This window comes from Stegastes partitus, unplaced genomic scaffold (genome assembly GCF_000690725.1).
Source record: "Stegastes partitus isolate 25-593 unplaced genomic scaffold, Stegastes_partitus-1.0.2 Scaffold0, whole genome shotgun sequence".
In the NCBI taxonomy this organism is placed as follows: Eukaryota; Metazoa; Chordata; class Actinopteri; family Pomacentridae; genus Stegastes; species Stegastes partitus.
Genome location: NW_007577731.1, coordinates 433,438 through 445,525, shown reverse-complemented (window position 1 = coordinate 445,525; position 12,088 = coordinate 433,438). Strand labels below are relative to the sequence as shown.

Below are 12,088 nucleotides of genomic sequence, written 5' to 3'. Positions count from 1 at the left end.
TAACATTAAACACAACTTGGCTCACAGTTTGCTTCCTGGTGTCTCATAGTAACCAGTATGCTAATAAACCGACGATATATTCAACAATTACAGTTTTCAGTACGATTCATTTGGCACCATGATTTTTATCCATCTGATATTATACAGCCATCCTCAGATGTGTTCACAGCCTCCCATTAGAGAAGGAAAACAACAGCTTCAGTCACTGGAATAAGCTGAAACTGACAAAAGTAATAATAAATAAAAATGTGATGAACATCATGACGTTGCTTTGAATTGTGGTTCAACAGAAATATCTTTTTAAAAAAACAAACAAACCAGCATGATGGGACCCATGAACTAACATGTAGCTGAACAACTCTCTGAGCCAATCACTGCCATCAGGTGTTCCTGTGACTCTCAGTCAGACTTCTGCACCTGTTGACAGGTATTCTGGACCACTGCTCATCAGGAAAGGCCTCTCATTGGTCTGTTTTTGTTTTTTTACATTATTCTTTTCAACCACAATTCAAAAGCAACGTCTCATTTCACTAAATTATAATTTAGTAAATATTTATTTATTATTACTTTTTTCAGTTTCTAGTTATTTCAGTGACTGAGTTTCGCCTTTTATTTAATGGACGGGGATGAATACATCTGAGGACGACTGTATTTGTAAACTGATGTCAGTTTAACAAGCGTGTAGTTCATTTAGTTTATCAGTATAAAAAGAAGTTATAAAGGAAATATAAAATGGCACTGTAAATAATCAACAGCATTAACATATATGAGTAAAAATAAACTTTATTGTACAAGCACGTATGTGACAATGACTGACTGTACTTTAATTTGCATGGCTTGACAGAAATGACAGAAATATAATAAACATTCTACATTCTATTCAACATTCCATTCTTCTGCATCGATATGTAATAAAAACTGTACAGAAGGAGTCTGTTCTCTTAATGCTCAGGTGTCATTTTTATGTTAAAAACCACGCATTGATTTCCAATAATGCATCTAGTCTGGATTTAAAAAGGATGTTTTTAACTCAAATTACAACATATTCAGTGCTTTTAATACGAAACAAAGAGATGAAACAACATTATTTTATTTATTTTGTCTGTTCTTCAGTGGCTGCAGATGTTCCCTCTGCTCGTCTTCATGTCCGATCACTGGATGTGGTTTCTTGGTCAAAAGTGCGGATTCTGTTTTTAATGTAGCTCAACTTTGCTTTCAGATAGTCGTAGCGTTCCTTTTTCTCCAGGAACGCAGGATCCTGTAAAACATAAAGTTTTATTATCTGAAGCGACGTTACCTTTTTTTACTGTCCTGTTTTTCTGTGAAATGTCACATGACCTCATTCGTTCTGTCATTTAGCTGTTAGTCTGAATTTCCAGTCACCCACAATGGAAGCAGTATTCACTTACACTCTTTTTCTGCCGATACGTTTTCAGAATGCTTTGAATCCTTTGTTGATCCTGTTGGAAGAACAGAGTGAATGTGATCATGGCTGTCCAACACAGAGGCCTGATCATCACACAGGTGGTTCATCACCAGCGGTCTGTCTTACCTTGTGGCTCTTGCCCTCCTTGGGGAGCTGCTCCATCATGGCGTCCAGCTCTCTGAACTTCTCCAGTGTTGTGCTGATGTCTCTGTGGAGGTCTTTGTACTCCTGATACTGGTCGTTGAAGACAGCTTTGTACTTTTCCCTTTCCTCCACACAGCTGATCTCTGGATATTTCCTACAGAGAAGCGACAGATGAGACTATCAGAGACAGAACTTTATTTATTTTTGACAGAAGTCAGGATTCCATGCTTTGGTTTTTAACCATCACACACAGTTTAAATGTGAACTCACATGATGTAGTCGGCGATGATGTGCACTTTGGGGACGTATGCTGACGCCGTGTTCAGACCCACTGGGTTCCTGTGGACCTCAGACAGGAGTGCAGGCTGGTTGTTGTAATCGCTATTCAAAGGTTTATCTGGTTCATCTCTGAATGATATGCGTTTTGTCCTCTTCGAGGTCAGTGGGATGGACTGGTGAGACTAAAGGTTACAGAAAAAATATAAATCAGGAAACATGAACAACTAGGTTGAGTTCTCCATCAGTGTGTATGAAGGTGTCCTTACAGGAAGCTTTTTAAGAGGTTTAGAAACTGAATTTTGGATTAAGTCAAGTGTCGGGGGGGAAATAAACTGAATGTGTCCCATTCTGTGGCTTTGAAGAGCTAAACCTCTGAAGCTGCACTCACTCAGCTGGAAGATGGAATTACTACCTTCACTCCTGACGCCTCACTTTTTCTTATTTGATGTTGAATACATCAGCCGAACATGCTGTTTCTCACCGGCAGGTTGTGGCTGTGATGCTTAACAACAGGTCAGGATGGCTTTTTTATTCTTTTACTAGACTCAACATTGTGAAGCTACAGCAACACCTGTGTAGCTTTTGTATGTTTCAGTCACATATACATGTGGAGCCAAACTGAGAGTAATGAGCAGCTGACAAACTAATACTGACTTTAATGATTCTTGTCTGATCCTCGAAATGGATGAGCTTATTAAATTTCCACTGCCATATAGTCCACATTCGTTAGCTGTTTGTTTTTAGTGTTTTTAGCCATGCAGATGTTTTTCTCCATGACCGACTGTAAGCTGAAGAGCAGATACGATTGCAGTGGTGTCTTGGTGGTTAGCACCGTGGCCTCACAGCTAGAAGGTCGCCGGTTGGCGTCCCGGTGAGGACACCCGGGATCTTTCTGCGTGGAGTCTCCATGTTCTCCCCGTGCAGCGTGGGTTCTCTCCGGGTTCTCCGGCTTCCTCCCACAGTCCAGAAACATGCTGAGGTTAATTGGTGATTGTAAATTGTCCGTAGGTGTGAATGTGAGTGTGCTTGGTTGTCTGTCTCTAAGTGTAGCTCTGTGATAGACTGGTTACCTGTCCATGTGAACCTGCCTTCACCCTGAGTCAGCTGGGATAGACTCCAGCCCCCCATGACCCTAGTGAGAATTAAGGTGTAGAGATGATGGATGGATGATTGTTTTTGTCGGACTGTTTGTTGACCATCAGATTCAGGAGAAGCCATGCGGAGTCCATCCTGGCAGTGGTCCAGCTTTTTACTTGGTGTAGTTGTTGAACGGGTCATGGAAGTGTGACCGTCTAGTCTACATGTGTTTTGTGGACTTGGGGAGGGCCTACAACCTGAATCCTGTGTGACTGCAGAAGGGACAGTTCTATGACTAAACCGGTCCTTTGTAGGGACCCTGGGCTCAGCCTTAACGACAGGGTGAGCAGCTCAGGCACCCAGAGAGACCCTGGAGTAGAGTCGCTGCTCCGTCATGCCAAGTGCAGCCAAGGTGGTTCAGACAACTCATTAGGAACTGGGAGGAGACCCCAGAGTGGACCCAGTACTTCTGACTGCACATCCCATCTGGTCTGGGAGCATAGATTCTCCAGGAGGAGCTGGAAGTGTGAGACACAGCATGTTGTGGTTTGCATGCTGCCGCCATGACTCTGGATAACATCAGAAAACTGATGGATGGAAGACCTTCTTTGTTTGATTACAGACCTGCTTTCAGTCTTGTTGACCATCCAGGTGGTCACTGGAGCAGCGCTGATGTTGTTCTGTCATTATCAGCTATTGTTGTCTGCACAGAGGTGTGTATGTGCCACTATGCTATGCTGTCCCTGTGTTAAAGACACAGGTGATGACAGTGTTAACAACGCTGACAGGTGAAACCGTGCTCCTCCTAATCCACTAACTGTGAGCCCTTTTATTGCTTTGTGAGCTGGTGGAATTGGCCCAACTGACAACGTTGTTTTACAACCTGGAGCAGCACACACTGAAGCAGAACAAAGTCCACTTCCCCTAACTGATCTGTGTCTGGCACCTATATATAAAGACAGCTGCATGGTCAATAAAGAGGAGAAGAACACAGCTCATAGCTTTAGGGTGAGTCTTGGAAGGCTGCCACGGCATCAGCCAGCAGGAATAAAGCTGATCTATCAATACCCAGCAAGTCCACAGCAGATCAGCAGGAGTCACATAAGCAGCCAGCAGGAGTGTCACTGCAGCCTTCACTGTATGTCACAGTGGATATGCTACATCCATTCATCATCACTACACCTTAACCCTCACTGGGGTGCTGGGGGATGGAGTCTATCCCAGTTGACTCAGGGTGAAGGCAGGTTCACCTGGACAGGTAACCAGTCTATCACAGGGCTGCACTTAGAGACAGACAGCCAAGCACACTCACATTCACACCTACGTACAATTTAGAATCACCAATTAACCTCAGCAGGTTTCTGGACTGTGGGAGGAAGCCGGAGAACCCGGAGAGAACCCACGCTGCACGGGGAGAACATGGAGACTCCACGCAGAAAGATCCCGGGGGTCCTCACCAGGACGCCAACCAGCGACCTTCTAGCTGTGAGGTGACAGTGCTAACCACCGAGCAGCCCTGATATACTCGATTTGATAACTTAAAAGGTGATTAAAAGTGGGAGGATGATGCCCAAACACCATCTACGTAGACAACTTCCTGTTTCACACCTTAAGGTCAGCAGCAAAGTCAGAGTTAAATGAGACACATAAGGCTGAAGGGGTTAAACATGTATGGATGCTGAGTGTAGTACCTGTGATAGGAACTCTTTCTATATCAGTAATCTAGTGTGAATCCATGCGTCCAGACTGTATTCATGAAGAGAACATCTTATATTGGCCTTTAAATGCAGTTCCATCACAACAGTCTTATCTCTCATCTCCAACAGTACCTGATTCTCAAAGTGCTGCCTCTCCAGCCGCGTGGCTTCATGCCTCCACATCTTCAGACACACCAGGAAGCTGGCCAGATACATCGTCATGTTGATGAAGATGAAAGCCGTGCCTGCCATCTGGCCCCCGTCGACGCGACACAGGTTGGACATGATGGGGTTAACGCCGATAGTCATGTAGCACAGCCCTCCGCGGTTCAGGTCGTTCAGGTATACGATCCCTGCCGCCATGTAGAGCAGGAACAGCGCCACGTTAATGAAGGCCTCCGTCAGGGGCCACCAGAGGGAGTCCAGGAGGATGGTGCGGTAGTACATGGTCATCCCCATCACCAAGAGACAAAAGGTAATGATCCACGAGACTCCAGCTACAGCCAAGATGAAAGGAGTCATGGGGCCGCTGTAGCTGTACCCTGACACGCCAAGCCCGTTGTTATACACGCCGTTGTAGAGTCTGTAGGTGTTGGACCACTCGCTGTCTTTCTGAATGTAGGCGATGACACATGCAAAGACCATTCCCCCAAACAGGAGCTGAAGTCCAGCCAGAAGCCGGAGCAGCCCTGGCCACGACTTCAAATAGGAGTACTTCTGTTTGTAGACCTCCACCTTCTCTGCGTAGTACTCTGCAGGGTGGATGCTGGTCAGAAGAGACTCCTCTTGCAGGCTGTGATAAAACAGATCATCAGTAGGACTTTCCCTTAACAGCGGCTTGTGTGAGTTGTGGCTGGAGCCTCCCATTGATCCATCCCAGGCCCTGCGCTCCACCAGCGGACTCACAGGAGGGCTCACTCTGGTCCCGTTGGGAAGGATCTGGATCCCGGTTGAGCCGGCTTCAGAGTCACTTTCCTTTGTCCTTTTATGGATGATGCCGGCCCATGACTGGGGGATGAGGGATTTCAGCCGGTCTTTCATGTTGCCTTTCATGTCTCTGTTCTGTTTGTCAGCAGAAGATGCAGTGCTGGATGTGGAGTCCTCGTCCCCGTCGTCTGTGATGTTGTCCGGTGTGGGCGTGTGAGTGACCCACACAGGCACTGAAGGATCCCTGACGGGGGTCTTGCTGCTGGCGGAGGACCCGTCCACGCTCCCATCTTCTTCTCTCTTGAATCTCCTGCTCCAGGATTTCATGCTGCAGGTTGATTTTGACGATCCATCGAGAAGTAATCACAGAAACTCTCTGATACTGGATGAGGAAGAAAAAACCATGTTAGTGTTGTTTTGGTCACATGTACGCACATAGTTACCTATATATTATGGTTCTATGTGCGTCTATAAGTAACAGGTTGGAGCCTCAGTAGCTCAGCCCATGATTTAAATTTGATTCCAAAAGAAAAACAACAAGACTTATTAGCTTTAAACTTTCATCACATTCAATGAACTCTGAACTGTTATAACAAATTACTGCCTAGAGGTTGTATGCCTCCACCAGTTTACATCCATGTCTGTGCAGACTTATTTATCTTCAGTAAAAAACTTTGATGGCATTCAGTAGGTGGGCCCCTAAACTTATGTCCAACCTCAGAATCCGACCAGATGTGAAATACAGTCACAAAGCCTCCTCCTGTTCCTGAGCGATGACGCCGTGAAATGGTCAGAAATGTGTTTTTGCAGGACATAATGACGTCACCGTGAACTTTTATCACATCATCGTTAGAGATTGATGTAAATTCGTCATTGGTGTCACATGAAGTGTGGTCAGAAGTATGTTTCTTGAGGTCGCAGTAACCTCTGACCACCGAGATCTAACATCACTGAGCGAACGTTTTCACCACATTTAAAGAAACTCCTTCAAAGTGTTGCTGAGGTATCCGGCTAATGAGTTGAGCTGCGGCCAGCGATGTGTTCTGTGAGCTCACAGTGACCTAACCTTCGACTTTTGACCACCAAAGTCTAAGCTAAAGGTGGCTAGAGACATGATGTTGGGATGGACAGAGAACCCAAAGCCTCCAGTCACGGTTGTTGTCAGCACTGAGACGTAGAAAGAACCCAGATATAAAACTAGAGCCTTTGTTTTGCAGTCTAATGGAAAAGCCTTCACTCCAGCAGCCTTATAGGACCACACCAGTGTGTTCGCAGGTTGTAGTTATATAACTGAATGATAAGAAACTCTCAACCTGCACTAAGCGTTCTTTTCTGTTTACGATCCATCACGCTGGAAGCAGCACCAGCATTTGTTTCGAGCTGCTTTATTGATATAAACCCAACATTCACTCTGCTCCTACCTTCGCTTTGCCTTCCAACACTGACTGAGAGATCTAACAGGTGAACGTCCCTCTATGTTCACCAGCTAGCTGCTGATCGTGTCTGTCTGGTGGCGAGCAGGTGGCGTACACAGCGTTCCAATGAAAACAGCTGCTGGCTGCAGCAGAAACAATGAGAGCAGTGAGACTTCACCAAAAGTTGTCAGCCGTAGAACAATGGACTGGAGATGCTGCACCAGTGGGTTTGTTACTGCAGCTTTAAATGTGATGGCCTACAGCAAACAGAAAGGCCCTGATGCTGTCTGTCAGAGCTACATCATCATGGTGTAGGTGGAGGCTCACACATACATGAGACCCGTTTAAAGAGTCTAATACTGGAAGGAAATGAAAGATTTCTAAAACTCAGCTGTTAACTGTAAAGCAGTCAGTGGACATGTGCTCTAAACCCACTGATCCCCGTCTGTGGAGCGTCACCACAAACACACCAGCGCCTCTAACAGCTCAGGACGTGACCACAGAGCTGCTCAGGTTCTACTGATTACAGAGCTGTGACTCACAACAAGCTTCTGGTCTTCTGTACTCGTGTACAGGCGTGAAGCTGTCAGCGCAGAGCGACAACAAGGCAGCAGGACGAACAGCTCACAGCCCAGCAGCTTACCTTACTCTCTGATCAGGCAGATCTCAGCTCCTCTGAGTGTCAGGGTTTTTTTTGAAGCACACAGGAGATGTGACACCTGTTTGTAAAATGGCCGCCGTGTCCAGCAGGCCCACTCAGCTCGCCCCGCTCGGCCTCTCAGGTGACTCACTGCCGAGGTTAGACGCTCGGCTCCACACACGCAAGCCGATTGGTCAGCGTGTGTGGAGGGGGTGAGTAAAAGCTTAAACATTAAACCTGAACCGCCCCTGTGCTGCTGCTGCCTGGCACCGCTGGGTTAATCTGTGGGAGAGACGGGGAGGCCGGAGCTGTTGACATTCATAAAAACAGAAGCGAGGAGGAGGTGAGCCAACCTGATGATGCATGTCACCCACAGGTGAAAGGGCTGGCTGCCAGTAAGCAGCTTGGAGTTCAGATGATAAGAAAAAAAGGGGGGAAAAGTCTATAATCCACTAATTACTGCTGCCTCAGGGAGTCAATATAAAAGCCAGCGTGTCTCGCAGTACTTACAGCATTATGGAGATCGCTTTAGAACACCAACAACAGCTTGTCCACGAGATTAGACTTATTTTTTTTTAGAGACAAGCAAGTGTTTGATATCAGCCCTGCATTATCAGTGACATCTCATATCTAACATCTGTGAAATACTGCTTTATCATCCCGTCTTTTATGAATAATTCATTCTCATCTCGGCTGTGGCATATTGCGTTACACGGGGAGCAGAGTGTTGGCCACTAGAGGGCAGCAGGCTCCTGTGCTTCTCACCGACACTCCATCGCCACCTCTCTCTCAGGTCGCTTATATTTAATTTAATGTTGTTTTCTTTCACACTTGTCTTCTTTCTCCTGCACTAAATGCTTAATATATGCGTTTAAGCATCTGTTTCATCAGCAGGCGCAAAGAAAAGAACAAAAACGTGGCTAAACTGATGAAACACTCTTGTTCCTGAAGAGCAGATGACAGTCAGTGGTGGTGATATTACACTACAAGCAGCTAGTCTGACAGAACAACAGCTCTCCTCACGCCTGGAGCCATGACACCGTGCTGCTTGTGTTTCCTTCACTAAGATTTAACCCTCCACATGTGACTCCAGGAATTAGTCCCGCTGCACAGCGTGACGTCACTCTGGGCCGGTGCTTCTTCCAAAACAGTGCAGGTTTTCATGTAGAGAAAGCTCGGGGCAAGGACATCTGTGGTCCACCAGCCCACCCCCTCACACAGGCTGCAGCCGATACAGCACAATAACCACATAATGCAGCCCACTCTCTCCAGCGGCCAGCCAGTCCCGGCAGCAGCAGCAGCCTCGGCCCGGGGCTACCTCATTTGCTGCTGCCGTGCACGTCCTGTGCTGCTGGCACAGCTGCCCGCTCAGCTGCAGATAACATGCAGAACAATGCAACATCATGTATAGGGAGAGATCATGTATAAAGGAAAGGCCTGGAGAGCATCCACAGCGTCCTCTCCGGTGGAATACCAGCAGGCTGAGTGTTTGGAATAAGTTATGAATCAGATATTTAATGAATTAATGTTAAGCGCCCCGTTAAAAAAATCCACTTTCACTTTATTGTGGTTGTTAAAGATTTGAAGGCGTAAAATAAAAGCTGTTAATAAATACAGACGTCTACTTCTGCCATTCCAACAACGTTATTCTCATAGTTTAATCATAACAACTGGACCTGCTTGAGTTCCTTGAAGATGTTCCACCTTCATCCACATGCTTCATCAGCTCTGACTGACTAGTTGGGAGTTCCACATACTGACATCCTGAAGGAGACATTAACACCTAAATCTGGGTTTTAAAAAAAAAAAACAGAGCTGATGAAGCCTCTTGGATGAGAGGTGGAACGTCTTCAAGGAACTCAAGCAGGTCCAGTTGCTACGATGAAACTACCAGAATAACCCTGACCTGGATGACTGAGGATCTTCACAGACATCTTCCAACAACGTCACAGCTTCACAGTTCTACGAGCCAGTAAGACGTTTACTGGGCTGCCATGTTCCAGCTGAAGAGCCAATAGCCGTCTGGCTCTTTATATAGACTTTATATAATCCTGTCCCCTCAATGCTTCCAGGTGATCGGTTCAGAAGAAGCAGCTGCCTCTCAGGTATGCCAGGTCGGTTTACTTTCTAAAACTGCTTCTGCCAGCTCAATACGTCTCAACCACGAGCAGAACAAACGTGTTGCTTCTGGCTGCAGGAGTGAGCACACATGTTTTCATGCACTCCCAGCATCTGAGCAATGAAAAACTCAGTGGATTGCTTTTATTTTTAATGGCAATGCTACCATAGCGATTAGAAAGTGCTAATTTTAGCAACAGCTTTGATCATAAGTCCACTGGTTAAGGTTCTGACAGACATTCAGACACTTAAAGACCAACTGGAAACCAGTAAACAAGGACTGGAGGGTTTATGTAGCTCTCTCCTGCTCTCTGTGCTCACATATGCTGGACTTTAATACACCTGGAGTCCCAATAAATCTGTTTTCATTCACATTTTTTTAATGTTTCCAGATAGCAGGATCAGCCCATGAAGACGATGTGTTTAGTGGCGTCACTTCAGAGGCATTAACCAGCCACAGCACGTCTGACTTTATAATGGCAACCTTGTCTGACAAATTCATCACAGACCTGAGCTACAGACGAAGGCTCAGATAGAAGTGACAGAAAGTTCTGATCTGAGACACTCGATCACGGCTGAGCTAACTTCAGTTTCAACTGTTTAGCTTCATGCTGTTAGTCATACCTGCAGAGAGAGTCTTCTTCCTGAAGGGGGTTTGGTCGGTGGTTTGTACCTTCATGAAGATCCCCGGTTGGCGTCCCGGTGAGGACACCCGGGATCTTTCTGCGTGGAGTCTCCATGTTCTCCCCATGCAGCGTGGGTTCTCTCCGGGTTCTCCGGCTTCCTCCCACAGTCCAGAAACATGCTGAGGTTAATTGGTGATTGTAAATTGTCCGTAGGTGTGAATGTGAGTGTGCTTGGTTGTCTGTCTCTAAGTGTAGCCCTGTGATAGACTGGTTACCTGTCCAGGTGAACCTGCCTTCACCCCAAGTCAGCTGGGATAGATGGATGGATGGATGGATGGATGGGGCACAATGTGGGAGCTTTAAAATCTGCAAATGTCAAATGTCAAATATGAAGCGACAGCCTGGCTGTTAGCTTAACTTAGTACTTAGCATGAGGACAGAGAGAATGAGCTAGCTTAGCTTTGTCTGGAGGTAAAACAGGCCTGATGCTATATTTGCACTACGAGTGACAAAGTGACTAGAAGGACGTTCACAGCTGGTCACATCGTTGGGAGAGTTGCCATTGAAGTGTTGCTGTCCTGACTGAAATATTACCGCCGACTGGCTAGCAGCAAAAAAACAGGAAGTACTAGTTAGAGAGAAAAGAGCTGGAAATGGTGCAACAGAAACATGTGGTACCAGCTTCTACTGAACATGACTCGGAGCCAGTTTCTCTTTCCCTGGTACGTTACAGTCCACAGCGACGCTAACAGTTCCGGCCGGCTGCACTGAGACACGCTGGTGCTTTGAGCTAAATTCTCACATATGTAGCGTGTTAACTTTCTAGCATTTGTTAATTAGCACCAAACTAGAGCCGAGGCTAACGGGAATGTCATTGGCTGTGTTTGTTGCTGTCCTACATACAGCAAAGTCCTGAGTACATGAAAGGTTTGACCTGATGGTGGTGCGACAAGAAAAATGAAGCTAAGTGAGGTCGCCATCTCCTCCTCCTGACATACCAGACATGTATGAGCCCAGTGTTAGCCTTTAGCTTGACAACAAACAAAGTGAGACATGTCAGTAACGGACGTGTTTGCTTTCTGTTTCATGCTGTAGTTATTCAGGAATCATTAATTAAGACTCTCCTACGTCGTGCCTCTGACTTCTCTGAGGCACTTTTATTTCTTTATTAAATTTGGGTCAACTTATTTCTTTATCGTTGTATTTCTAAGCTCGGTGTGTGTGTGCATGTGTGTATTTGCTATTTTTATTTTGTACTTCTTATTTGTCTTTGCTGTTTATTGTGCATTTGTTGTGGAAATGATTTATATGTGAAGGTGCTGAGAGGGACTGAACATATCTGTACTGGATGTTGTTACCCTCTTCAATGAGCTGGATTATTTATGATTTTAACACGACATCAGTATTAGATTTTTTAAATATCATGGTTGTACTGATGCGCTGAAACACCTCCAGTCTCTGTGTCTAAAATGTGCTGCACACAGGTAAACTAGTCTATCATGAAATTCTTCCTTTGACTCCCACTAATCTATAATTTTTTTTACAGTGCATGTGTTGTCATGATAGTAAATCCTTATTGAAGGACGTCCTGCCATCACTCTGTAGCCTGACGTTGTCACATTAAACGTCGGCGTAACGGATGATCAGGCGTTCAGAGATGAGCGATGACAGTCTTTGGTCTCTGCGTAGAGAAAGTTGGTGAGAAAAACAGCACCGTACGTGAGACGTGATTGTAGATT

General features: G+C 45.8%; 1 protein-coding gene across 1 annotated transcript; it reads right to left on the bottom strand.

The window, feature by feature from the left end:
* Nucleotides 1-1,141: 1,141 nt before the first annotated feature.
* On the bottom strand, nt 1,142-5,877 carry marveld2l (MARVEL domain containing 2-like). Its single transcript, XM_008302635.1, has 5 exons — nt 4,756-5,877; nt 1,841-2,031; nt 1,553-1,724; nt 1,410-1,460; nt 1,142-1,258 (listed from the first exon to the last, which is right to left on the bottom strand). Exons 1-5 carry the CDS (start codon nt 5,875-5,877, stop codon nt 1,142-1,144), a joined length of 1,653 nt encoding a protein of 550 aa, XP_008300857.1.
* Nucleotides 5,878-12,088: the final 6,211 nt, after the last annotated feature.